This window comes from Cupressus sempervirens, chromosome 11, assembly GCF_028749045.1.
Source record: "Cupressus sempervirens isolate cs-2001-9-10 chromosome 11, ASM2874904v1, whole genome shotgun sequence".
NCBI classification, from domain to species: domain Eukaryota; kingdom Viridiplantae; phylum Streptophyta; class Pinopsida; order Cupressales; family Cupressaceae; genus Cupressus; species Cupressus sempervirens.
The window spans coordinates 472,037,049-472,064,069 of record NC_143128.1 but is presented as its reverse complement, the minus strand read 5'-3'; the positions used below and the strand labels follow the sequence as shown (position 1 = coordinate 472,064,069).

General features: G+C 36.9%; 1 protein-coding gene across 2 annotated transcripts in view; it reads left to right on the top strand.

Moving 5' to 3' along the window:
• LOC149530423 (protein RETARDED ROOT GROWTH, mitochondrial-like) overlaps positions 1 to 27,021 on the top strand; it is a 106,249-nt gene that overhangs the window by 70,854 nt on the left and 8,374 nt on the right. Inside the window, exon 3 of one of the 2 annotated variants that reach the window (XM_089811867.1) lies at positions 16,063 to 16,228. In XM_089811867.1, the coding sequence (XP_089667993.1) occupies positions 16,063 to 16,228 (166 nt within the window). The remainder of the gene's footprint in view (positions 1 to 16,062; positions 16,229 to 27,021) is intronic. The other variant, XM_089811868.1, reaches the window with a different exon arrangement.

Genomic DNA, 27,021 nt, shown 5'->3' with positions numbered 1-27,021 from the left:
TTGTCGACCAGATAAGTGGACTAAGATAGTATGCCATTCCGTTGATCCCGTTAGCAATGCTTCTCCCCTTCATCTTCTCCTGCAATCACCCGTGCAACATTTTCCATGATAATAACAAGTTCCATGATAAATCCATAATAATATTTAACGTAGATATTAGCAAGGAATTTAATTATTAACCATAATTCTGACATAAGCAATTGCTAACTACTATCATCATGATATGACAAACAATGGATTATGACCATCATCATTAAACAGTTAAACAAATAATGAATATAAGTGATATATTTAACTACCCTTTTTACATGATTATGAAAGAAAATCCATTCAATTCAACGGCTATAAATAAATTTAAATTAGATCAAAATTTGGGATGTAACAACAATCCTCACAGTTTACCACTTCTGGATGAGCATGACAAATTGCCATACGAATACAAAAAACGTGTATGAGAAAGTGCCATATGGTGGTGTGGCATGCAGGCTGAAGCCTTAACCTGTACAAAGAGATTACACCACATAGTTGGTACTGCTGGGTTGGTAACCCATACAATCAGAAGGGAGGCTTTGGCAAGTAACCGAGGAGATTCACAAATTGAGAATAGAGTTAAGGGAGATGGTAGGAACTAATATGGGAACCCTAAAGGGGCTACAACTGCTATAAGTAATAAAGTTCAAAAGGGAGACCATTATACACAAAAGACACTATGGCAACTTTGAGCAAACTAAAAAGCAAGGGTAAAGACAAGGATGAAAGAATCACAACAAACAATGTCATATTTGAGGGTGTAACGAGCACTAAATGTAGAATGTGCTAGGAAGCCACAGATGAGTATCATTTATTAAAGGCTGCTCTATGCAAGATTGAGGTAGATAAAATTATTTTCATGCCTATTTTTAGTTTGAAAGAATTCAAACCATTCTTGTGTACTATGGTGCATGGTTATGATAGAATCACACACAAGTCTATAGTGAAATGCTTGCATCAGAATATCATAGTATCCTACTCTTCAAAAGAACTCAAAAAGGTTTTTGGGGCATTGAACAAGGACACTTTGCCACCAAACCCTCATCTAACACATCCATTGGGGACAAGAAACAGTTGTTGGAACTTATATGCAAGAAAGATTTAATAGAAAAACAATGGGATACCATTTGGAGCAAGAACAAAGGATTGAAGAACAGCTTTATGGCTAACCCTGAGTGGTGATGTATAATGGATTTGGTGAAAAACAAACTTATAGAGGAGAGTGAGCATATGACATTGCTATATGGATGCCCCAACAAATGAATGGGCTAAATAATGGTAAGATATATAACTGAGTACAATAATTATCTGATAGAATTAAGGAGTTTTTGCCGCTTAAGCACAAATTGTTCTATATGCCCCACCATGCTATAGCCTTGTTTCTAGATGCATTGCGCCCACATGTAGCACCAGAATACTGGGGCACCTTTATGCTTGTTAGAAGAGTGGATCCGTATAAGCCAACTATGAACTATTGGTTGCACTAGACACATTTTCAATTGGGAGCTTTTAGCCCCTAAGGAAGAAGGTAGGACATGAAATGACAGCTAGCACACCCAACACTGAAGAAGAGGAAGATGATACCTCAGAGGAAGATAAGGAAGAGGAGATAGGAGGATAGGACATCTCCTCGAGTTCAGAGGAGGAAGGCTTCAGGATGGCGCCTTGCAACACTTGGAAGGAAGGAGGGATGGCCGTAGAGCACACAATGGAAACATTAAATGGAATTGAGTTTGTCCCTGTTGAAGAAGGACCATCACTACGATCAATACCAAACAATGCACTAGAGTTGTTGGAGGGTGATGCTTCCCGAAATATAGAAAGAGCACTGAAGGAACTAGATGCCCACATGGAGGCTGTGCAACAAAGGGTTGGCAGTAATGGTGAACTTGGCAAAACAATTGGCACAAGATTTGGTACGGGGATTGGCATAAGAGTTGGCCCAAGAGTTGGCAAGAGAGTTGGTACGGGGGTTGGCGCGAGAGTTTGCATGACAATTGGCACAGGGAAAGGAGTTGGCGCTAGCATTGCGTTGGACACAGCTGGCTATGGGATGGTAGTTGAGAGTGGACATATGGCAACTGGCAATACAAGGAAATCACTAACATTCTCAGATTGGAGAGCGAAGAGGATATCCTTAACAACCTCCCAATTATCAGCAGTAGCACACTTGGTTCCACCGGATCAAATGCCACGGGTAAACATAGTGGATCTGCACTTGATCAAATAGGGAGCCCGTGTCATTAGGATCACTTCCTCCGAAGGGATCGAGATAGTACAACCTGTTGGACTTGTGATTACTACCACACCACTAGTAGTAGCACCTCCTAGCACAATAGCTACTGTAGTTTCTAGCCCACGGGCACTAGTATCGACCTTGCTTGTAGGAAGGGAACATGAAGAGGGTGAGATGGATATAGAAGCTTATAACCTCTTAGCAAATTTTCAGATCGAGATACAGGATATCCTACCTCCTTCACCCTCTCTTCATATGGGGCACCTTGAGGAGGCGACAAACACAATTTAGCAAGTAATAGAAGTAGAAGGGGTTGGCATGTGGGAGAATAGGACAGAGTGGCCGAAGCCAACCCCTCCTCTCGCTTTTTGGATTATGCCTAGTGGTTCCTGAAAGTTGGAGGCCATGATTTCTGTGAGATGAAACATGATGGAGAAAGCCAAAGAATTGGATATGGGATCCTTGACCCTAGTAGTGGAGGCCTTGTTGAAATTCATGAAAGTAGGCTATGAGGTAGAGTTCAAGGAGCACTTATCAAGGCAAGGATTGTAACGCCCCGCCAAGGGATCCAAAAGAATTAACCTAAAGTTTAACTAAGTTTGCTAAACATTTAAAAAAAAAAAAATACAAGAAAGATAAATCATACACATCAAACACATAGTAGCAGAAGCAATAACATACAATCAACTAAAAGCATACGTAACAGGTTACATTTCTTAAGGATCTCAAGATGTTGAGTCACATTTAAATTTAATTAATTCTAAGTCTAACAACTATCACATCCACATGAAAGAATAATTAAAAGTCCAAAGTCCATAATATACATTTGTTCCGAATGCCTCTTGGCAAATGAAATTCAGAATGCTCAATCATCCACTGTACATGTCACAGGGTATGAAAGGCTAAAAGAATATACATATGTAAAAATAAAGATACATCCTCCTCCTTGAATCCATAAAACAAAGTATAACGAAATAAACGAAACCATCCACCATACATGATACACCCATCCATCATAAAAGATATAACATCCATCATGAAATATAAACATCCATCATAATGATACATAGAAAGAATGAAGTAAATGCTGACAAGAGAGCTCTAGCCACGGTGACTACAGACGAATCTCAATGGTAAGAGTGAAAAAACACTACCACCCGACTGCGTGGAACCTAAATGGTCCACTCCCACCGTGCTGAGGAGATAGTCTCAAGTCCCAAATAGGATATCAAATCGCATATCACAAGAACTCTCTAAGTCCAGGAAATCCTAAAAGTATTCTGACTCAAGGGTTCCAACATAGATCGACATCTAGACCCAAAGGCACACAAAGACACATAAGAATCTACTATGTAAGCGGGCAAGTGTCATCGCATGAATCATGCTCAGAGTTACCTGAGCAGTCCCTTAGGACTCTCGGGTCTCTAGTGATCCCATTGCGGCCACTAGTATCCTCTCGTGCTGACAAGGCATACTATGGAATGCAAGGTCGCAACCAAGCGTTCTCTCTACTCCCATCCTAGTCTGTACTAGCACTCGAGGCATGGGCGAGAACATACAATTAACTCTTATTAGGTTCATTTTACTCTCATTTTGTGTAATGTTATCACTTATTAAACAACTTACAATGAGTTACCCTGGCAGCCACTTAGGGCCCCGGCCCCCATTGCAAGCCACTTCTCGACACTACATATAGATAACCTACCCTAGGCTCAATAAAAGCACAAATCAATAATCATATATAAATCACCTCAATCATACACAAGTGACTAGAAAGCATCAAAAGATAATCCACAATAATCACATCAGTTCTTTGCGAGCAACTGGAAGCATCAAAGATAAATCACAATATCTATCGGTTCTCAACAAGCAACTGGAAAGTAATACCCATCAGTTCTCAACGAGCAACCGGAAAGTATCCCAAAATAATACTGATTAAAGACTCCAAAATGGTCAAGTCAAACATGTCAGAACATGACATCATCAAGAACAAATGATTCAAAACACCCCAGTCCTCTCAAAGCGACTGGAAAGCAAATCAAATATAACTGATCAAGGACTCAAAAATGGTTAAGTCAGATATCTCATAGCATAAATCTCACTATTCCACAAGGCACTGAAAATAGTAATCAGCAATATAAACACACTCAACATAGAGCATACCATCACATACCATGGTTAAGTAATCAAGATCGAGTCAGCATGATACCACATCCACAAAACTCTCGAGCCTCTAGTAACGACCTAAACTGGTCAACATCTAATCAACCCCAAAACCCCCAAATCATAAACATCACACAGAAGACAAGGTGTAAGTTCATATTTTGGCTTGTTTTAAATCACATGGTTGGGTTAAAGATAAAGGTTTTCAGTTTTGGTTCCAATGTATATTTCAAGTAAATAATCTTATAGTTCGCCCTTACAAATAACCCATTCTTGTTTTTAAATAATTCACAAAGTTACCTCTATATGATTTAGGTCAATTTCCCTAAATAATCAAGGAGTAATAATTTATTTAAATTATAATACTCGCTGATTTTTCAATGAAATAATCTATGACTTAATTAAAAATCAGTATTAAATAAAATTAATACTCAATCGAACATCTTCCATGATGATTAAATTATATTTAATTAAATTAATTAATAATTATATAAACTATTCGTATTAATCTTCAATTAATTATTAAATTAATCAATACATTTTAACTAAAAACTTGTTATTAAAATTTCTTTAATAAATAATATTTATCAATTTAATAAGTATACATAAAACACAATTAATAAATTTATTAATAAATAAAATTTATATTTATTAATAAAATAACAATTTAAAAACTTAAATTAAATTAAATTAGAAATAAATTTTAATATATATAAAAAAAACTTTATAACAAAAGGCGTTTCTTTTAAAAGGCCGCCACCTTTAAAGGCAAAGGCCGTGCAGCCCCTGCTTGCCGTCGTAGTACTTGAGATAGTAGGTATGGTGCCGCCGACAGTTATAAGGTAAGAGGGGGTAGGGGGTGGGTAAAACCCGCCCCTCCCCAAATTAATATATTTTTTTAAAATAAAATTTTATTATTATATTTTGTTTTATTATTAAATATGTTTTAAAACATCTTCCCCTCTTCAACAAAAGATTTTTAATATTTATTATTATTTTTTCAATAAGTTTCAGCTTTAACTTGATAGAGGAAATGCGACCCACTGGTCAAAATCTTTATTTTAAATTTTCTATTGAAATTTCTCTCTTTTTTTTTAACCCTCCCCGATTTAAAACTAATTTCTTTCAATTGTAGGACGAGGTTTTCTAAATAGTTTCTCAATCCAGATATACAGATGAAATTGAATAGCAAAAGATTCAGAATGGAGGTTGGAAAGATCCATACAACGAATTTTGAGAAAAACAATTTTCTTTTACAATCACGAAGTAGAGAGGAATGTCAAATTACATAATTCATCCAGTGATCAAAGCACAAGACCTTACTTGAACTTGATGCTAACATGCAACCACCTGAAGATTGTGGGAGAATTCGCTTCTATCCAAAATTTCTCTCTGAAAATTTTCCCAAAAATTCCCTTCCTAAATTTGCTTCCAAAATTCGCGTCCAAATTCGTCTCTCTCAAAAATGAACCCCCAATTGGTGATAAGGAGTTCTCTCCTCAAATTGGGGCACTAATTGTGTGTTCACCCCAGAGGACTCCTTGCTCACTAGACTCAACTTTAAAATTAATTTTTATTTATCTTTTCATGCACGTGAAATGAATTATTAAATTATTTTATTTAATTTTCCACTCGACTTCGCTTTTATTTAATTTATTAACTTTTAAATCTCATGCGCACTTTATTAAAATATCTTTATTAAGTTCACATGTTTTATCATTTTAATTAATTTCTTCTATTTTAATCTCATGCATACCTCATGCGAACTTAAAACTTTTCATAAATTAATTTCTTTTCCACTTTTTAATTTATTTTTGAAACTTGATAAAATATTTGTTAACTTAAATAATAATAATATTTAGCATTTATTTAAAAATGAACTCTAAATATATTATTATTAAATTAACTAAATATTATCACGTTCTAAGTTTATTCTTATAACTTTTATCTTCGAATTCAATTCTTTTTATTTAATTAATTTCTCAATTAATTAAATAATATTAAAATATCATAATAATTTTGCATTAAATTAAATCATTAATTTAATCTTTTAATTAGACTTAATTAATAGAAAATACACCAAAGACTTATAAAGTAAAATACGAAAACCCATCATAGAAAAACACATACTAAATCAAGCTAAAGAGTTATAATCATGAATTAACGTCATCCAACGCATTCGGAACGTACACGACTCAGATTTTTGTCCTAATTATCAATTAGGCCAAATGGCTTAAGGGTTTAGGATTTGGACTAGAATTTATCTTCCCTCTCTTACCATTGAGATAATGCGATAGGGTACGCTCATCTTGGCAATTTAGGGAAGTCGATACCCGGTACCTGCAACCTGCATAAAATCCACGCATGTACAGACACAATATTCTAAGCTAAATAGGCAATGGCAGGAAGTGGTGCATCGTGTAGATCCCGACTAGCAGGTGACTACGACTCCCTTCCTTAACCGCATTAGAAACGCCATACATAAAGAAAACAAACACGTGCACCATAAACACGCAGTATGGGGTAAGTATCCATAAGAAAACACATATAATCCATCTAACTAATCATCATCAATAACTGAAAACACTGAATAATCATCATGCATATATGAAATATAGAGTACCAAGTAATCTCATCATATAATAAACTGAATGTAAAACAATATCTGATAACTCAAAACAATACTACTAATCATCAAACATAAAATTGGCCTAAAAGAGTTCGGCAATGATAGCAAAAATGTTGCGTAGGGGCAGGCACTACAAGGATGGCTTGACATAGAGTTGAAGGACAAGGAACGGGAGTGGTCTATTCCTCAGATTATGGCTAGATATAAGGGGCAGACTAGCATGATGGACATCCTCATTAGGATAGAGTAGAACTCTAGAGACACATTTCTCTGGCTTCAAAGAACCACATGGCAGGCTCGCAAAGCATTAAGCGAGAAAGAGGGGCTACAAAAGAGACTGCAGGAACTAGATACAGAATTGAGCCAGGAAAGGACTGCACGCCTAGACATGGAGCAAAAGTTGGCAGCTGCAAAGAAAAACTGAATGGGTGCCCTGAGACCGTCGAAGGAAACAAGGGAAAAACAACTGATTGCAGAACGAGACCTGAGAGCTCTCCAACAGAATCTTCCATGGGCTACTCTAGGGACGTCTTCTCGAATGTCCCAGTAGCAGTATAGTTGTTCTGTTTTTACTGTCGTCTGGAAGATGACAATTTTTTTGGGGGAATGATGTAGGCGGCTATCGTGCCGTAATAATAATTGCTAGTTAAGGGAGTGAATAATAATAAACTAATTATTTCCAAAAGGTGTCGTTTAGAGACGGTTGGCAGACTTAACCAACCGTCAGGTCTGTATGTATTGTTGATGAACAGAAGCGAAAGATCTTAATGTTTGGGTGTGAATTAATATTATACTATGAAAAACCATATCATTCTGCCCTATCTCGCACTTTATATTCCGTGTTCTTTGTTTATGTCTATGATATTACTGGTAATCAATGTGTAGTATTCTTGGTTGAGTATAACTGCTCTTGATTGGTTGGTATACTTAAAATTAGGCATCTGACAATAATAAACAGAATATTGTAGAGATATCATAATAATAGTTGGCAAACTTTACAAGGAGGTATTCCATGTGGCCGCCAGCTTCCCATTAATCTCAAACTTTATATTTATATTTTCTAATGAATGATTTCTTTTTCTCCTCTTTGGATGGAACTCAATCTCTGAAATAGCCAGCATTCTAATTAATTTCTCGTACCAAATATAATTGACAGTCTAATTGAAGTAAATTGGTTCTCTAATACTGATTTCCGAACTAAACATAACTGACTTTATTTTTATTGTTTTCTAATAATTCCTATCCACTGAGATATTCTTATGTCTTTTTGCATGTTTAACTGTGGTGTTTGGGCTTAACTAGTATTCATCAAGCCTAGAGTCAAATGCACACGTTGTTTGTATGGGGAAGTTGTCATATAATTGTTTTACGAGTCAGTTTATAATTTAAGGAATTGCGAATGGTCAAATAAAAAACATTTTAAAACTAGCCATGGACTATTTACTCGTATATAGTGCCTTAAGGACAACACATGCTTATTTTATTGGTAAATATTGTTTTTATTAAGTATTAAAATAAGGATTATACAAAATTACAAGAAAATGTTTGTGGTCAGAGAACACTGAGAAGTCTTTGAGACAACAGAGATCTCCAAAAACGAGATACCCACCCACTACAGGGATACTAGCTGCCCCTGCTATTTATACTCCAGAAATTGGATCATAAGGACTTGCATGTTATTGACAATATACATAGAGATTTATAAAAAATCATATTTGCATTATCTATCAATGTGTCACACACTATGTTCCAGCTCATTCTATTTTGAGTTGTTCCTGGTATAGAAAGTAAGGTTTAGAACCTTTGCTGCATCTTTGAGTAATGATTGCATCATTTTGGCAGCATGCTAATGTAAAAACCCTTACTAAAATTTGGTTCACATAATATGTAACTGGATAATACCAAATTGTTGTGCTTTGAATGCCTCTTCTCCTCAGTGCTTTAAACAGACCTATATTTTGTTTGAGCTGTGACTGAAATGACTGAAATCTCACCTTTTCCTGTTGTGGAGGGTCTCTCTAACCTTTAGCCCTTCCAATCTGCCCCCTATTTCATTTCCTGATGCTCATATGGCATCAGAAAAATAAATTTCCAGTCCTATGAAGGTGCTCAGGTCTGATGTAACGTTCTCATGCCTAGTGCTTGCTCCAGCCATAGATTCTATAATATTCCGATTGAATTTGTACAAATAATATTGTGACAAGATTTATGGCAGGAAAACTAAGTGAAAGCACTTTACATTTCTTCTTCATTCATTCATTTTCATTGACTTCCTCAATTGTATTTGTACAATTTTAAAGTGGTTAATATTACAAGATTCAAGAAGAGTTGGCAGATTAACGGATTTCCGGATGATTGATTAATCAGAGGAACAAATGTGTTCCTTATAAAGAATTACAAGGACTTTGTTTCTAAAAGAAACAACGTAGACTGAAGACGGAATTAGAAACAAAACTTCAGACAGGATAGGAAACATTCCTATCTGGACTGAAGACGGACTACAGACAAGTAATAGGAAACATTCCTATCTGGATTGAAGACGAACTACAGACAAGTAGTTGACTATTATAGAAAGTATAAGATATTATCTTAATACCCTCCCTTAATGGTCAACGTACGGATGTCGGAACATTCTGTGATAACTGAGACCCTCCCTGGATCTACAGAATGTGGAAACCAAGAAGCTTTGCCAGAAGAGTGCTATGACTCAAAATAAGTTGCAATTACAAAACTTCGTTTTTGTGGAAAAAACGGTAAAACCCAGAATCTCACGCAACCTTGCGTATTACAGACAACTTGAAATGATTTTTGAGGAGAAAACCAACAAACCCATGAAAAACAGAAACAAATTCAGAAGGCGAAAAATGTAGCTTCGCCTTGATCAGGAAGCTCGACAACTTGTGTTGTTGGCTGGGAAGCATTTTGCCTTGCTTGGGCAGCCAAATGTTTCCGGCACTCGAATTTCATATGGCTGAACTTGTGACAGTAATTACACTGTACATTTTGCTTCGTAGAGCCATCCAAGGATTGAGCAGAAGGTTGATGCTGGGAAGGCTGAGAAGACTGATGGTTGCCAATGTTCTGTTGAAAGGATTTTGCAGCAAAGGCTTGCTCAGTGGAGGTGGAACTGGAGCTGCTACCAAACTGTTGTTTCCACCGATCTTGCTGAAGCAGCAGGGTGCAGAGATCAGTGAACTTTAGATCAACACCAGTAGATGTGATGTTGAGAGTCTCGATAAAATGCTCATAGGATTTTGGTAAACTCCGAAGAGTGATTACCACAATATCCTCTTCCTCCATCTTGCGACCGATGGCAAGTTACTGATCACGGATTTCCTGAATCCGATTCAGGTGTGCCTGGAGCGAGGTGCGCTCATCCATGACAATAGAAAATAGAGTGTTTTTCAGAAAGAAGGCTCTGCTCTTGCTGGAAGTCTCATGAAGACCTTTTAGATGTGTCCAAATTTCGGCAGCTGTCTTGCCGGATGGAATCTGAGAAAGCTGGTCATCAACTACGGATAGTTTGAGAAGCATTACTGCCTCTCGATTGTTCAGATCCCATGTATCTTGATCAGGACCCGGAGAAGTCGAACGCTGCGTAACACCCAGAACAAGTTGAGCGGTGTTGCGATATTCGAAGATTGTGATGATGCGCTGCTTCCAGGTTCCATAATTGCGACCATTGAATTTGGAATTATGTTCGAGTAGAATATTTGTCAGAGATGCCATGGCACGTTTTTCAATGAAAATTGTGAAAATCTGTGAAGGCACGTTCTTCGAGGCAAAAATATGAAAGACCCAGAAGAATCAAAGAATGACCCAGAAGAGAGCTTGAAAAACGCAAAAGGAATTTGCTGTCGTTTTCTAGATCCGTTGGCTCGAAAATCGACGCACAAAAATCGAGGCACCCAAAAAAACGAACGACAACCCAGTTGAGCTCTCAAAAAACCCACCAAGAATTTGCAAACAAAATATTTTTTCGACCCCAAAAATTAGGGTTTCGAGCAAAACCCTAGTCAGCGGATTTGAAGGTCGGATTTGCAGGAAAAAATGGCAGATTTGGATAAATGAACACCCGAAAAAGGAAGATATGCTGGCAAAGAGGGTCGTGAATGCTTCAGCAGTGATCTTCGGCATTCGAAATAGTCGTTTTCTGCAGGCGTTTTGCGGGTTCAGAAAATCGCGTCGTTTTCTGCATACATTTGTTCAGATTTGCGCTGCCATGTGATGCGATTGCATGAGGAGACAAGGTCGCCAATGGAGGAAGGATGCTTGCAGGCTGCAAATCTAAAAAAAAAACACCAGGAAAAGAAATCCGCGATTTCAAAAAAAAAAAGCCCAGAAAAATATCCGCAGGTCTGACAGAAAAAATCCGCGAGTTTCAAAAATCTTAGACAAAAAACTATTCTGAAAATCTCAGGGTTTTTAGATTAGGAAGCAAGGTTCACATAATAATTTCGAAAATTGGCTCTGATAATTTCAGAAAAGAAATTATAATTTTCGAAAAAATTAAGAAAGATGCTCTGATACCATATTACAAGATTCAAGAAGAGTTGGCAGATTAACGGATTTCCGGATGATTGATTAATCAGAGGAACAAATGTGTTCCTTATAAAGAATTACAAGGACGTTGTTTCTAAAAGAAACAACGTCGACTGAAGACAGAATTAGAAACAAAACTTGAGACAGGATAGGAAACATTCCTATCTGGACTGAAGACGGACTACAGACAAGTAATAGGAAACATTCCTATCTGGACTGAAGACGGACTACAGACAAGTAGTTGACTATTATAGAAAGTATAAGATATTATCTTAATAGTTAAAAGTTAGAACTTTTAAAGTATATAGCTGTCAAGATCATATTTTATCCTAATTTGTCTACATGTAAACATTTATTGTGAATGTTCATTTTATTTATTCACTACGTTACGAATCTTGGTATTGATTCTATTTTGGGTTCACACGCTCCAAAAAAATTGTGGGGTTGGGTTCTTCCATACACAAAGATGTAAAAACTAGAGATATGTACATATATGCAGCAGTAATCAAGTTCAAAACACCACACGTAGCATCATATATTGTATAATAAAGAGGGCCATCATAAAAGTAAAAAAATATTACAATGCCAATCAGTCAAATTCAAATGTCATGATATATATTTTATATCAAAATTAAAATCAAGCATCAACAATCAGACATCACTAATCAAGCACTGCCATATGGTTCATCAAAGATATTGTCATCTTCCACATTTTCAAAACATTACAGGCATTGTGCACTAACTACATCATCCCCTTAAAAAAATTTCTTTTAGATAAGGAAGACAAGAAAGCATCGAGTAACATTAGGGAAGATTGTCCGATTTGATGACGATATTGTCGATAAAGGCCTGTCAGCAAACATGGAAGCATAGTTTGCAAATTCCAACTTGGAGAGTCTTTTGTAAACCAAATGATTTCAGCGGGGCTTTGGGAGCAATGCCTCTTGTGGGGGGGATGGGGTACCACACCCAAAAATGTTGAGGGGCAACACCCCTTACGGTAGTCCAGGGGTAGTTCTCAGTGGGGTTGAGTGACAGTCTAAATTAAGACCTTTTAGAAAAACATAGACCCTCATGGCACACATCATTTTGCATTCTTGAGAAGAGAAATATAAGTGATAGTGGGTTTCAACAATCCATTATCTACTGTTGTGCTTCTAGCTAAGCTTGTGTGTAAGTTCTTTGCTTTGTTTCTCTTTGAAATGCATTGAAATCCATGGTTTGCAGTTTGGGGCGTCAATTTTGGCTTTCTATGGAAACTTGAAGTCAAGGAAGTCCCAAAAATAAAAAATACCACCAATACCCAGCAACTGGCCATCACTCCATGCTGAATTTTCTGTGCATACATTTGGGTTTGTCACTAACAAACCTTCTAGTCTTTGGTGGGACTGTAGATGGCTCCTAGGGTGGACTAGATCCGAGTTTATCTGGGTTGGATTGGATCCAAACCGGCAGTCCAATAGGAGTGAACTGGTAATGTAGTTTGTTTATGTAATTTTGTATTTATGCTTGACATTTTCCATTTTAATTGAACATTGACTTAATGCTGGAGCTCTAAGTTCTTTACTGTGGCACATGTGACAAAGACAAGGAGCACAACTATATTTGATTTCGACTTGAAATTTGAGGACAAGAGAGTTTTAATTTGGGGGTGCCTAGACCATGTAAAATTTCCATGCCTTTTTTGGTAAAAGCAAAAGTACCCATCCCTAGGACATCCCTGCATAGGCTAGGTGGAGTACTTGAGTACCTCCACCTTCACCATTCTGCAACCATGCTGCCGCTGGGATGGGTTCTTGAATTTCTATTTGATTTTTGATTTTTGAATGTTACTATTGGGTATGTACGAATGATTCTGGTTCTGGTTCTGGTTCATGTTGCAATTTTGCTGTGTTCCAAGTATTTCAATTCGGTATGTTATACTGAAACATCATTTCATAACTGACATTTCAAGTTCTATATTTATAGTATACATAACCCCTTGGCTCCCCCACCCACCACTGCCGCCATCCCCCTATCACCCCAAAATTGAGGCCCTTTGTCCCCCCGTCCCCAAACTCGTCCTGATGTACCCCAACGTCTTATATATATTTTTTGTTTGGTAAAAGGCCAAGCCCAATATTATTTTATTAATTAACATATTTACAACCAAACTCACTAGGGCACTGGAATGAAATAGCTGGGTGGAGAAAACCTTTGGTGTTGCCCCCAAAGAAAAATCTCTTACATATATCGCATGCATTATCGGGATTTACCAAGGAAACTCCTAATTGCAATGTATGCAATCATCCCGCTTATGTGGGTGGTATAATGCAGAAGAATAGGGATTCCTACTTACTTCACAGATCTGTCATGATATTAGTTCCTTCTCACTCACTGAAACACTTTCAATCTTTTCTAGATGTCTTCTTCACTCTACGTTTTGTAATTCTTATGGAAAGCCTAGATCATGAATGCTGAGGAAAGGATCCATTGGCTGAGGTCCTCCCATAATTAGCCTTCTGTGCAGTTTCTGTAGGCCCATACACATTCCATAATGTAAACTCCACTGATGAATTTCTGCTCTGAATTGGACATGCCATCTGATGACTTCCCTTGCTGATTGATGATATTATTGCAGTGTTCGGTTTCCACATGATGCCTAGACGACCTGCAGCACCTTCTTTTTTTGGAATTGCAAACTTTTCACCACTTCTTCATTGTATTTCGTTTCCAGGACTAGATTCCTTGCCATTTTAACCATATGGTCCTTGACCATCCTTTGTTTGTCAGGTGCTACCAGGCTCCTGGCATTTCATGCAATGATCCTCATTGATTTCTGATCTATTTCATTTTGAAAAAGCCTACCACACTGAAAAAGCTTTCTTCAGCTGCTTCAGCTTCCCTCTTAATTTTTTTGGATTTCCTGCCCCTATTTTTCTTGCCCTTACCCATTAAGTCCAGAGCTGATTGGCTAATATTTCTGATGTTAGTAATCCCCAACTCATCCATTCCAAATTCCTCCTCTGCTTCCCTATCCATTTCTGGATGATCCTCAGTATTCTTGATCCCACATTCCTCCAGTGCAGTTTTTTGTGAGATTGGGGCTTCCCCATGGAAGACCATTTTGTTGCTTTCGGCTATCTTGGGAGGTTACAGTTCCTCATTTGGGCTATTCGGTTTTTCCATATTTTCCAGAGTTACCATGCTGCCGCCAGATTTGTAAACCGTTTTTACCATTATCCTTCCACTTAAGGATCCAAAATTCCTCCTCCTTTTGAAATCTACAATCTTTAGTGCTGTGGTTCCTTCTACCACACTGCAGGCAGAAAAACTTCTTGTCTAACTCAACTGATTGTATTCAATTGCATCCCTGTAGGCTTAATTTGATCTTTGGAGGAATCTTCCTGATGGCAGCAATCTTTAACCTGTCATAAATGTATGAGTGGCTGTTTGCAATGTCAACATCTAAATCCACTAAAGTACATATGGATCAACCGATCTTCTCCAAAGCCTCTTCGTTCTACTATTTCATACAGACTCCATATAATCGGATCTAGACTGGCTTATCATATGGTTCTGTGATGTATAGGTTAAAATTCTGATACCATTTTTGAATATAGAAGGGTCTCGATCCCATTGTTGATATGCCTCCCTGTAAAACCTTCTCCCGCTCTCCTTCATTGGCAAAAATTACAACAAAAAAACCTTTTTGGCAGAAATTTGATCATATTCAGTGTCGCCCATTTTTCCTCAATCCAATTTGAAATTGTCTTCCTGTCTACTTTGGCCCCAACAAATTGGCAGATCCAAAGCTCCCACATCTTCCTCTAGTTCCTTTATTAGTTGTATTATTTGCAGGTTATCGTCCACCATTTCCCATAGCTGTCTTTCTGATTCTCTCTCTTCTTTGCACTTTGCATGTTTGCATGTCTGCCTTTTTTCGTGTGCAGAGCTGGGCTCCATTTTCCTAATTTTTTTTTATCATCTAGTTTCTATTTTTCTGATGAATATATACTGGATATGTGTTGTGGTACAAGCAAGTGCAATTTTAGAGTCTAAATCAACTGGCTTTACAGTATATACTATATATCTTGCACAAGACTTCATTTGTAAATATATTAACTTTGAAAATAGAAACCTCCTTTTAAGGAATATGTTAAGTTGGAGCAATATGTGTGTGTGTGCGTGCGTGTGTTTGTGTGTGTGTATTATTTATTCTCATGGAGAATGGGGTTTTTGCAGCATGTAGTATCATTTCTCTATCCTAATGTAGCCTAGTCACAGAACATGACTTTATTATTGTATTTGACCAAATTCTGCAGAAGATTTATTAAATGAAGCATTTCATATTCTATGAAGCTTCTTAAAATGAGTTAGATTATATTATAATTAACTTCATTATATTTGAAATTATAATTTTTTTCATTGATTCTGATTATACTAATAATTTATTTAATTTGTTTGCAAAATTGAAATATAGCAGGGCATAGAAGCTAGGAATGAATCTTGGAGCAACCATCGCCACATGGTAGTCTTCCAGTATGGCTCTGTTGTATTATTCAACTTTGCAGAGGAGGAAGAAGAAGGGTATTTGCAAATTGTGAAAAAATATGTTCCCGATTTGCTTGCCGAGACAAGAAAAGATGGTATGAACGAACAAATCTACCTTTGTCAAAAGGACATCCATATGCCTTTTCTTTTGGATACCCTTTTGTGATGTGGCATCACATATGTTTATGCAATATTATGAGGAATAAATTTAAACATTAGCTACTTCGAGTCTTCTTTGAATGTAACACTAGAACATTTTTAATGCCTTTACTGTGATTCTCTTGTCTTCTTTTTGGCTTTGATCTTGCTATTGTTATGGAGAAGTGCAGAGAGTTTTTTCAATCCAGTTCCTACAAAATCAAAAAAGTGCAAAGTTTTTTGAAACACCCTGATACAATGCATTTGAGATCTGGAAGTTTAGCACATGGGAAGTTAAATGTATTTAAAGGTTCCTCATTAGTTTCGTGTGTGTGAGAGAGTAATAGAGAGAGAGATTTATTTTTTTCATCTTGGATTGGTGACATTTTTCAGTTTTCTGGGAGGGACTCAATCAGGACTTCAGAATTTCAATGTGTGCAAAGGTGTTGATGAATTCCACAATTTCCATTAATCAGAGAAAAGTATCCTGAGAGAGAGCATCTGGGAGAAACCCAATCTGTGGTTGGTTCATAAAGCACATCAGTGAGATTAAATGTTTAGAAGAAACCTGGAGTCCAGCTGGGACTGAGTAGTAATTTACTCCAATTTTTTTGCCAGACAATAAAAAAGCATTGAATTCTCCTTCAAAACAAACAGATCTACCTTATATGTTATAAAATAAGTTTTTATAAAATAACCTTTTATAACCAAAATATTGGAAGTCATTTTGTCTGATTGTCAATCAGCAATTGGAAATCTTTTTTCAAATAATAAAGGAGTTGAATATGAATGAAGGCTGTCGATTGATTCATTTTTTAATTGGACTGTCTAAATTCAGCATTTCATTGGGAAAGATTTTTAAAAAAGGAGATGCATTAATGGTTGGAGGGTTTTGATACGATGTAATGCATAGGGAATTTTTTTGATCTGGAAGCAAGAAGAGTGGAGCACGAGAAAGTGTGAGTTGTGTAGGTTGAGCCTTAGATAGAATTCAAGGATATCTTATTCAGACCTTTTAGTATGTCAAAACATGAGGAACTGTGGCCCTTGATCATTGAGAGAGAGAAGCTTTTAGGAATACCGTTTCCCAAACTTCTCTTTGTTGGGAGAGGCTGTAGCAGATTCACTGAAAAGCGACATTCTTCTCTTTGTTGGTTGGTGATGTCCTTGCTTGTTTGTGTGAAAAGACTATTCTTGAAGTGCAACCAAGTGAATCTCTTGCACTCTTTTGTACAGATTTCCATGGTTGTGTTATGCAGCATTTCTAAGGTCTCTTGCTTCATCTCAGATCTGCATTCTAGAAGAACTCTATTGTAATACATAATGTAATCAGCTGTTGGCACATTTGTTTCAGTATGTATATTTGCTTGTGACTGGTTAGTAACTGATTTATCCCATTTCAATTTTGCGAACTTGTAGCTCTCTATTCTTTGTCGAAGTGATGTAGCCAGCTTTTTTTGTGGTACGCTGATTTTAACACAAACTGAGAACATTAGACTTGACGATGTCCCTGTGTACATATTAAAGAGGGGGTTATCAGTAATCCAGTGGAAACTAGGAAGATATTGAAAAGTATATCTGCTTTGTTGTCAGAATGTTTCTCCATGATGGCCCATTTTGTGCAATTGTTCTTTGAGATCATCATTTTTTATTTCTAGTCAATTGTGTAATTCGATCTGTGTTGTTCATTGACTTTTCATTCCTTGACTACCTTTCTGAATTCTGAAGTAACCCCAATATTTTACTTGTAACTTTTGATATTATTGAAGTTGTTCTAGATCAAATTCCTTTGGGAACCTATCAAGCTCTTTATCACCTATATAATTTCTATAACCCTTGTTTCATTTTCGTGCTTCCTGGAATTTGCTGCTATCTTAAAGTTTTCCACCTCTGGGAGTGCTCTTTGAATCTTTACTAAGTTGTCCTTGGTTGCTTCAATCTCAGAGGTGAGCTCATATACCCTTTCCTCTTTTTCCTTCAATATAGTTATGTCTATCTTTGCAATGCTGAATCCTGATGACCCTATCACAATCATTGATCAGCTGCAGATATTCTGCATTGAAAAGGTCAAAGTCATTCTTCACTACCTGTAGATAAGCAGGAGTGACTATATATTTATCCTTAATGACAATTATTTCACTTATCATCTAGGTCTTCCCTCAACTTACAATTAACTCTTCAATGAGCCTTTTTGTGTATTCAAACTCAGGACTTACAACTTTTTTTCTCCTATTCCCAGAAGTTTCTTTCAATTCATGTTGCTTTAGAGGCCTCTATGTCACATTGGCAAGATGCTATTATTTGTTTCGCTCTTGGCTGAGTTAATATAATTTAAATGCTACTGATTTCTCATGTGGTTCCCTACAGTTATCCACCCTTACAGGGAATTGCACCACTAATTCCCAAGCATCAAGCTTTTGGGTCTCAACTAATTCTCTGGCATGTTGGAATTTGTTTTTTGATAATGATCCTGGAACATGTTGAATACCCCACCATGCTGATTTGAAGATGTTTGAGTTCCAAATAAAGACCATATTGTTCATCATATAATGAGTTAGTATTTAGGCACCATCACTGTGCTTCCTGCTATCCACACAATCTTTCCTTTAAACTCAGACTTAAGCTCACTATTTGATGAATCTATAGACTTACCAAAGGTAAATAGTCAGCTGCTTGCCTTTTTGGCCATAAGGAATGATGAGTCTATTAGAAGCCATGAAATTGAACTCATCAAAATCTTTTTACTGTGTGTGCTTCACAATAGCTTTGGTTTGGAGTCGTTTGTGTATGACACTTGGGTCTCATATTGTCATGTTCAGACAAAATTGGAGCTGAGAGAAAGCATTTCCTTTCCATTTTGTACCCTTTATCTTTTCATCTTATAATAATTTTTGAGATGATATAATATGGAGCTGTTGCAGTAAATTTTTGTCACAATTACTCTTCCAAGAAGGAGGATCATCAGTTATTTAATATTTTATCTTCAAGTTGCGTTTTTAATTTTGTATCCACTTCATAGTTCATTAGAAATAACATTTGCTTGATATGAAAGCTCACTAGAAATCATCAGGATAAGATTTTGACCTTTGACAACAATGTGGATTTCTTTTGCTTCTTTTCACATTCTTGCAAACTTGATTTCGCTACATCTATCTTAAATTTAGGTTACATCCTTGTAATTTCCCCCCTCAACTGATACGTCTAATTGCTAGATTCACTACAAAGTCTGTTTTAATTTTTCATCTCCCAGACTTATTCAATTTTATGAAATAAAAGGAGACGAGTGTGTGGGGTCAAAGTCACTTAAATTGCCCCTATTTTTCAGTCATGAGTGGGGCCTTCGGGTTATTTGCTTAGCCTTCGGCAATTTAATGAGATTAAGGCAACATTACCCTTCCAGTCAAGTGGTGAACTCATCTATTACGAAAATCACCTAAAATCTAGGCAGTTGTGGCTGTTTGAATTATAAAGTCTTTTTAAGGCAACGATGAGGTTGAATGGTCTATTCTACCATCCTGATTTTTGTTTTTTCTCTCTGCAACTGGAACACAACCTTACCAGGATGGAACCCTTGGTATCGAAGAGCTTGGACATCAACCCAAGCTTCAGTTGTGGTGATGTATGTGCAGCTGGTGCTCCAGTGGTTCTGTGGGTCGGAGGATTAGCGCTGGGAAGAATTTTCTGGCAGTTTGGATAGCAGTGATAGTGTGGTAGATATCGCAGATTAAAAAGAAATTCTCAACAGAAGGAAACTGCAGAATTTGATTAGCCATTAATAATGCATCTGGGCTGTGATTCACAATCAGATACTTGGCATGTTCATTGTAAGAAGACAATAATTCCTGTATTGCCTATTCAAGTACTATTCTATCATTGCTTCTTCTGATAAAATTACTCGTCTCTAATATTGTTCTATTCTTGTTTATCTTATAATCTTAGAATAAAGGAGAAATTTTCAATAAGAACCGATATAAATTGATTAATAGGCTCTATGGACAGTGGACACCATGAATTCCCATTGTGCTCTAAAAAGATCATGGTTTTATATGTCTATGCATTATTTCCATTAGAAAGGATATTTTAGTGATATCAGAGTCACTAACCCTGAAAGCTTGTTGGGTTTCAGTTTGCTTTTTCGTGCTTTTTTAGGTGTAGGCGAGTGTTATGGGGTCTATACACTCCAGAGGGTTTGAATCACATAGATATAACACAGGCAGTAGGTCTGGACAACGAGACAAGTAAGGAAGTGAGCCTTCAGAAGCAGAAATGGGAGAAAGGAGAGATGACAACCCACCAAGGGAAACAAGTAATCAACTGAATAAATTGTTAAGAAATTTTACGCTACAGTAACAACAGTATCAGAAGCAGAAGCAACTATATCAACAGCAGCAGCAACTACAGATGCAACAGTTCCAGGATTCTATGATTACAGGCATGGGACAATTGAGAGTTGGACATTCAAGGTCAGGAAGCTCTAGTATTCGGCATAACAGAAGTGAGGTGGGGCATGAAAACAGAGACAAAGCAATTTCTAACATTATGAGAACCAAAGTCTGATCGACCTTTGCCTCCCACCATTTTACCCCGATAGATCAAACGGGAATCAATACCAGAGATAAGGAGGAAGAAACTCACAGAAGATAGTCTGGCAGCTCAAGATGAATACATTCAATTACCTGCTGATTTAGGGCAACTAATGAACCTAAATGAATTTATGAATCAACAAAAATATGAGACCAGCAATCCTCTTAAATGTCCAACTCAGGAGGCCTCATGGTCCAACTAGGAAAGGAAATCAACCAATGAAGTACAAAAATGCCTCAAATAAAATAACAATATTAACCTTCAATGGAATTGGAGGAATATCAACAAGGTCATGGGTTCACAAGTTGGATACATTTTCAACACTCAAGCCCTTGGATGAGGAAAAAACAATACAGTTTGGTACCATGCACCTGGAAGGAGTAGCATAGGCTTGGTGGCATTATGGGCTACTGTAATAATGCATTGTTTTAAGAAGAAAGTAACGACTATTTTTGATATAAAATGATTTTAAAGACTTGAAATGTAAGTTTTTTTTTTAAATTTTAAAAAGGAAGCTGGAACATTTAACATCTAGTTATCTATTATGAAATTAAAGATGCAATAGACAGTAATCTAATTCTGCAACTATTATCAACATATATAAAGCAAGTACAAGGAGAGATTCTTACTGTAAGAACTAGTGTCTGGAATTTACGTTCTTTCTTTAATTTCCGTTTGCATCATGGGGGCAAGGATATCACCGGGGCATTTATTCACCCAACCATGGATCATAACCCGATCCTCCCTTGCCCACTCATACTCGAAGTGGGCCCAAGCCTCTATAAGGGATGGAATATGGTTATGACATGTCATGTGTGATTTGGTGTAAAACCTTACAATTGTTTGTGCTGTAGGTTTTTTTTTTGATCGGTAGGAGGCCAAAGCCAAGATTCATTATTATTATTGTGTTGTGATTACTTATTATTATTAAGTATTAATCTTGAGTAGATTCAAACTCAAGACCTCCCACATAGGAGGCTCACAATTTACTGTTGTCTTGTAGGCTCTTGCCTATTTGTGCCGTAGGTTAACTAGTATAATGCATACAAGAATAATAGAAAATGTAACAAAACATAGTATATCGTAAAACTCACAATTGCTTCTTTATTAATTCCATCAAATACTTTACAATGTATGACAACAACAACATGACAATGTTGACAACCATATTGACATATCTTGGATGTAAGTACATAACACAATTTTTTTCTAAATTATGTCCAAAAATGAGATAATTGACTTTTGCATAAGTCAAGTATTTTTGCATAAAGACAGATAGAAGAGTATTTTACCAAAGTTCTTTTCTTCTTATTTCAAGATATTTTCTTTCATCAATCTAATATTGTTCTTTTAGATTTTTTGGGTTTTTATTGCCCAATCCAATAAAGGTCAAAGGGAGGTGAGCATCATTTGTCGCGACCATCCACAAATATCTACCCTTCAGCTGACTAACAAGTACTAACTACACTTAATTACTAACGACATCACCCGTACCCCACCCCACCCCAAAAAAAAAAGAAAAAAGAAAAAAGAAAAAAAGGAAAAAAGAAAAAAGAAAAATGTTGCTTCCTGAAGATGCACAACAAAATGGGGACAAAAATAAAACCAACTATACAAAGGAAGAGATCAAGAAGGGGATTGAGGAAGGAGGTGGCATGGAAGCCGGCTATTACTCTCTCAACCTGTACACTTGCTCAGTTCGGAACTTGAGGTTTCTCTCTACAATCATCCACCATTGCCGTGCAGACTTCACCATGTAGGATGCTTCCAAAATCTCCTTATCTTTCTTATCCTTCAACTCTTAGCACTAGCAAGGTGTGTCTCTAACATTTCCTGCTTAGCCCCCTCTTGAGCCAATTGTGCTTCCATTTCAACCAATTGATCGTTATGCTGGGCTAACTCATCCCTATGCTAGGTGAGCTGCTCTACCTCTTGGAGTCATGTGACCAACTTCTCTTGAGCTTCAACTATAGCTAGCCGTTAGGGTTTAGTCACTGAGGCTACATACTGAGGAGCCCTCCACACATAATACATCTCATGGAAAATCTGTTCGACCCTTCTTAGTAAAGCTTGAATTCAATTATCTCCTACATGCTCAGAACGACCCTAGTCCTCCAACATCTTGAGGATCTTAGTGGTAGGAAATGCTCAAGACTTAAAGCATCATGCAAACTCCTAGTTACAACCCTTGCTAACAGATGGCAACAATTGCTCAACTTGTCGGTCTACCCCCTTGCAGGCCCATATCCGAACAAAAGCCACTATCCTCCTGGTGCCTGCCACCATGTCTGCCAGGTACTGGTCGAGATTTGGGTCGCTAGACTCTCCATAAATCTACTCTTGAGGCTGAGATATTGGTTGAAGGGGTGTCTCAAGTCTACCCACACATCCCACCTCACAAACATCTACTATAGGATCCATCTTTGGTTTTGGGCCCCTCACAGGTGAGTGTTTGACCTCTAATCCACAATCTTGCCAGGTGGTGGTACTTGTTGTTGTAGTCGACATATTGTGGGTCTAATAGGTGAGACGGGTATCTATGATCATCTTAGACTTTATAGTGTTACTGATTAGCATCTTGACCACACCATCCTTTGGCACATCCTCACTTGCCGGCTACGCTATGGCTACCACCTTTGTCCCTAGTTCTGTTTCTGTCTTGTTCGCCACTTCGACCACCTCTATCTCAATAGGCTCCGCCATTGTGGTATGCGAGGGTGTCAAGATGATAGTACCCCTTGACTTGCCATATCCTGGTATCCCGGATGAGATAGGTTAAATCAATAGGCTCCCTTCAATACCACAACAACATGCATGAAATCCAATCTTAAAAACAATATTACAGTCAGATTGGAAATACTAAAAAGGAACTTGTATATGCAGTGTGAACTCTGTCTGGAATTCACCACAAAGCTGAATTGGGTTTGCATCCGATTCACAAGAAGAGCCTTAAGGTGTTCGTCCTCAAGATCATGAAACCAAAAGCCAAGCTGCCACTTCCTCAAAGGGAAAACTGAAAACAATGTCCAAATCTAAGCATAGCCAAAAATGAATGAGACTTCCTCGTACGAAACTCAATAGTGACTCTTTAACTTCCTCCTTCCTTTCATCTTATTCCCCTTTTTTGACACCTTTCAGCTCACTTTAATATCTTAAATCAACCCCTTTTAAAATTTACATTAAGCTCTCAAAAGTCCAGTGATTTGTGCATAGAGAATGGCGTCACGCAGATGCCATCATTGAGAGCGTTGGTAGCAGATTTGTTTAATTTCCATAGGTGGTTGGAGATGATCATATGGTGTGCTGCAATTAATCCTTTGAAGCAGCATTTATTGCATTGACTGCCGTGTCCATTGTAGATGGTACAATATTAATAATTTGGTGGCTGCAATAATAATCTACTGGGTCTGTGAGTTAAAGAAAAGGGCACGATTTTGCCATTGGGTGCCAGTTTAATCATTTCAAAACCTCACCATCAAAGAGGACTGTGATGTCTTGCTGCTGCAATATCCATACTTTTTAATCTGGAAAAAATCAATGGAATGCAATTCAGATTTCTAGGTGCTTGTTGACTTTAGCAAATGTTGTGCATGGTCTTTGCAATGTAGATATTTCAAAGCGTTTAACTAAAAAGGATATATTGCATTGAAGGTTGTTTGCCTTCCAAACATTGCCTTTCATTTCCAATACTTGCTGAAAATCCCAAAACAACCATATATCCAGAATCACTTAGAATTGCAGAATTCCCAAAATCTCTTCAATTACAAACGAACAATTTGCAGACACATTCATAAAAATCTGAACTTGGCATTGCAAGACAACTGTTTGACGAAATGTGGAACATCTAAATTGAGTTATCAGGAGGTAGAACCAGAAGGGTTCTTACAAAAAGGCATGATAGAAGAAACAATTATTGTGATGAATCGATTCAGGAAGAGGTGCAATTTAGTGATGTTTATGAAATGAAGGGAGGAAACACCTTCATATCACAGCTTCTTAGTCTTTGACATGGTTATAAGAAGTCGTTCTATCTATCCTTCTGATGGCATTGAATACATATCCTCTTTTTCCTTATTATCCTGTTGGATATGATCTATCTAGAACCAACAGCCTAGTCAGCTTACTGGTGCATGTACAAACAGCAGACATCAACATCTAAGGTATCGTACAGTTCAGATTGTATTTCAGAGAAGGCATCCATTAAGTGCAAACTTCTATTGATAACTAGATACAACACTGATCTCTTCTCAGCAATTACTACTCACTACATAATGTTATTGGTATATCAGATATTGCAGGATTGCTATATAAATTGATTGCATATTTCTTTTAATCAGAGATAGCATAATTGATCTATTTGAGTGTCGGAATTCATCTTTCATTGTAAGGATCCATTGTATAATAGATATTATAAATTCTATATAAAACATATTGAATGCATTGTGTTATCATATGAGACACTCTCAGATAATTGACATTTGTATATATATCAGAAATCTCCTTAATATTCATTTATCTTCTACTGCTTGCTTAATTCATACTCATCGGACATGGTAACAAAGGGAGATTAGGGTAGTAGTCCCAGTCTTCATATGTAGCCAAAAAGGGGACGTGACAACATGGACATCCATCTGGGGTTTCTACCTAGATTGCAATCCTCATGGCTTCTCTTCCCCTTATACCACCTTCCTTCTATAATGATGGAAGTTCACAAATATATTATAGATACATGCATCTATATCAAATCGTAAGCAAACATTTATAATTACAATTAATTGACAAAATTGCACAGGCCATGATAATACCACAAGAGCTATTATTTAGATTATTAGATGCTGATTATAACAAGTTTGAATCAGATTAGTGAGAATTCGATCCTGAATACGTGCCTGCTGTTAAACACACTTCTGATTTGATTACGGTACCTTGTTTGCTGATTTCTGTTTAATGCCACTGTATGTTTTCAGATATGTTGCTTGCTTGGTCACTGTTGCTGTGTATAGATTATCTACATATATCAAATATATAGCAACTTAGCCCATTCATTATGTGCAATATTCTTCATCCCCATATGGTTATTTATATATGCTTAGTTTGCAGTCTGCGTTTAGACAGATTGCTAATTGATTTTATTCTCTTGTTTGATCTGATGTATTTCCTCCAATGCTTGGAATGAATCCTCTTTTATCCTTCATTGGTGGAAGGATCACCATCTTTCATAGGGATTGAGTAACTACATTTCATTATTGTCTTTGAGAATTATATATTATTCCCCAAATTGATGTTTGATGTATTCCCTCCAATGTTTGGAATTGTTAAGTTTCTAAGGATCGCTTGCAGATGTAATTGCACTGCTTGTTAAGGTATGTGTTTTTCAAGTACAATGACCTCTTGCATTTATACATGGATTAAGACAAGGAGAGACGTGTCCCGTAAAGGGACATGTCTATTCATTAATTTAATATTTAAGATCAATAATTAGACAATAATTATTATAAGATTACACACACACACATTAATTGTCTAAGGATTATTAATCATAATAAGCAGCCATACCAATGTATCTCATGGTTAAATCAATCCAACTGAAGCTACAACATCAATAGGAATGAATCCTCCTTTATATTTCATTGGTGGAAAGGTCATCACCTTCCATAAGCATTGAGTAACCACATTTCATTGTTGTCTTTGAGAATTATATATTATTCCCCAAATTGATGTTCCTTGGATGTCCTTATGAAACCTCCTCCCTTTTATATCTTCCAATATGAGGGAGAGTCACACCCTTTCACCATGTCTTAACCTTTGCAATGGTCACAACCTTTCCTAATTACCTTATTTCAGGAGAGTCACAATCCTTTACAACCTTTTTCTTTTGAAGGAGTCACTTCCTTGTTCTTTCTTATTCATTAATTCTTTCTTGATTATAACTTCACATCTGCATATACTCCTCACAATCATGCCTCCAATCTTCCTCTGGTGATCTTTCCTCTTATCCTCTCATTTGCAGATCTGCAAATGTAAGTCTGATATAAACTCGTATTCCTCACCCTCTCCTCAAGTGCACTTTATGACATTTCTAATATATCTTCCCAAGAGTGGTGTCTCTTCCACTTTATTAGTTGTCTTTTAACCAATCTTGACTTCTGTTCTTTATTTCTAAATC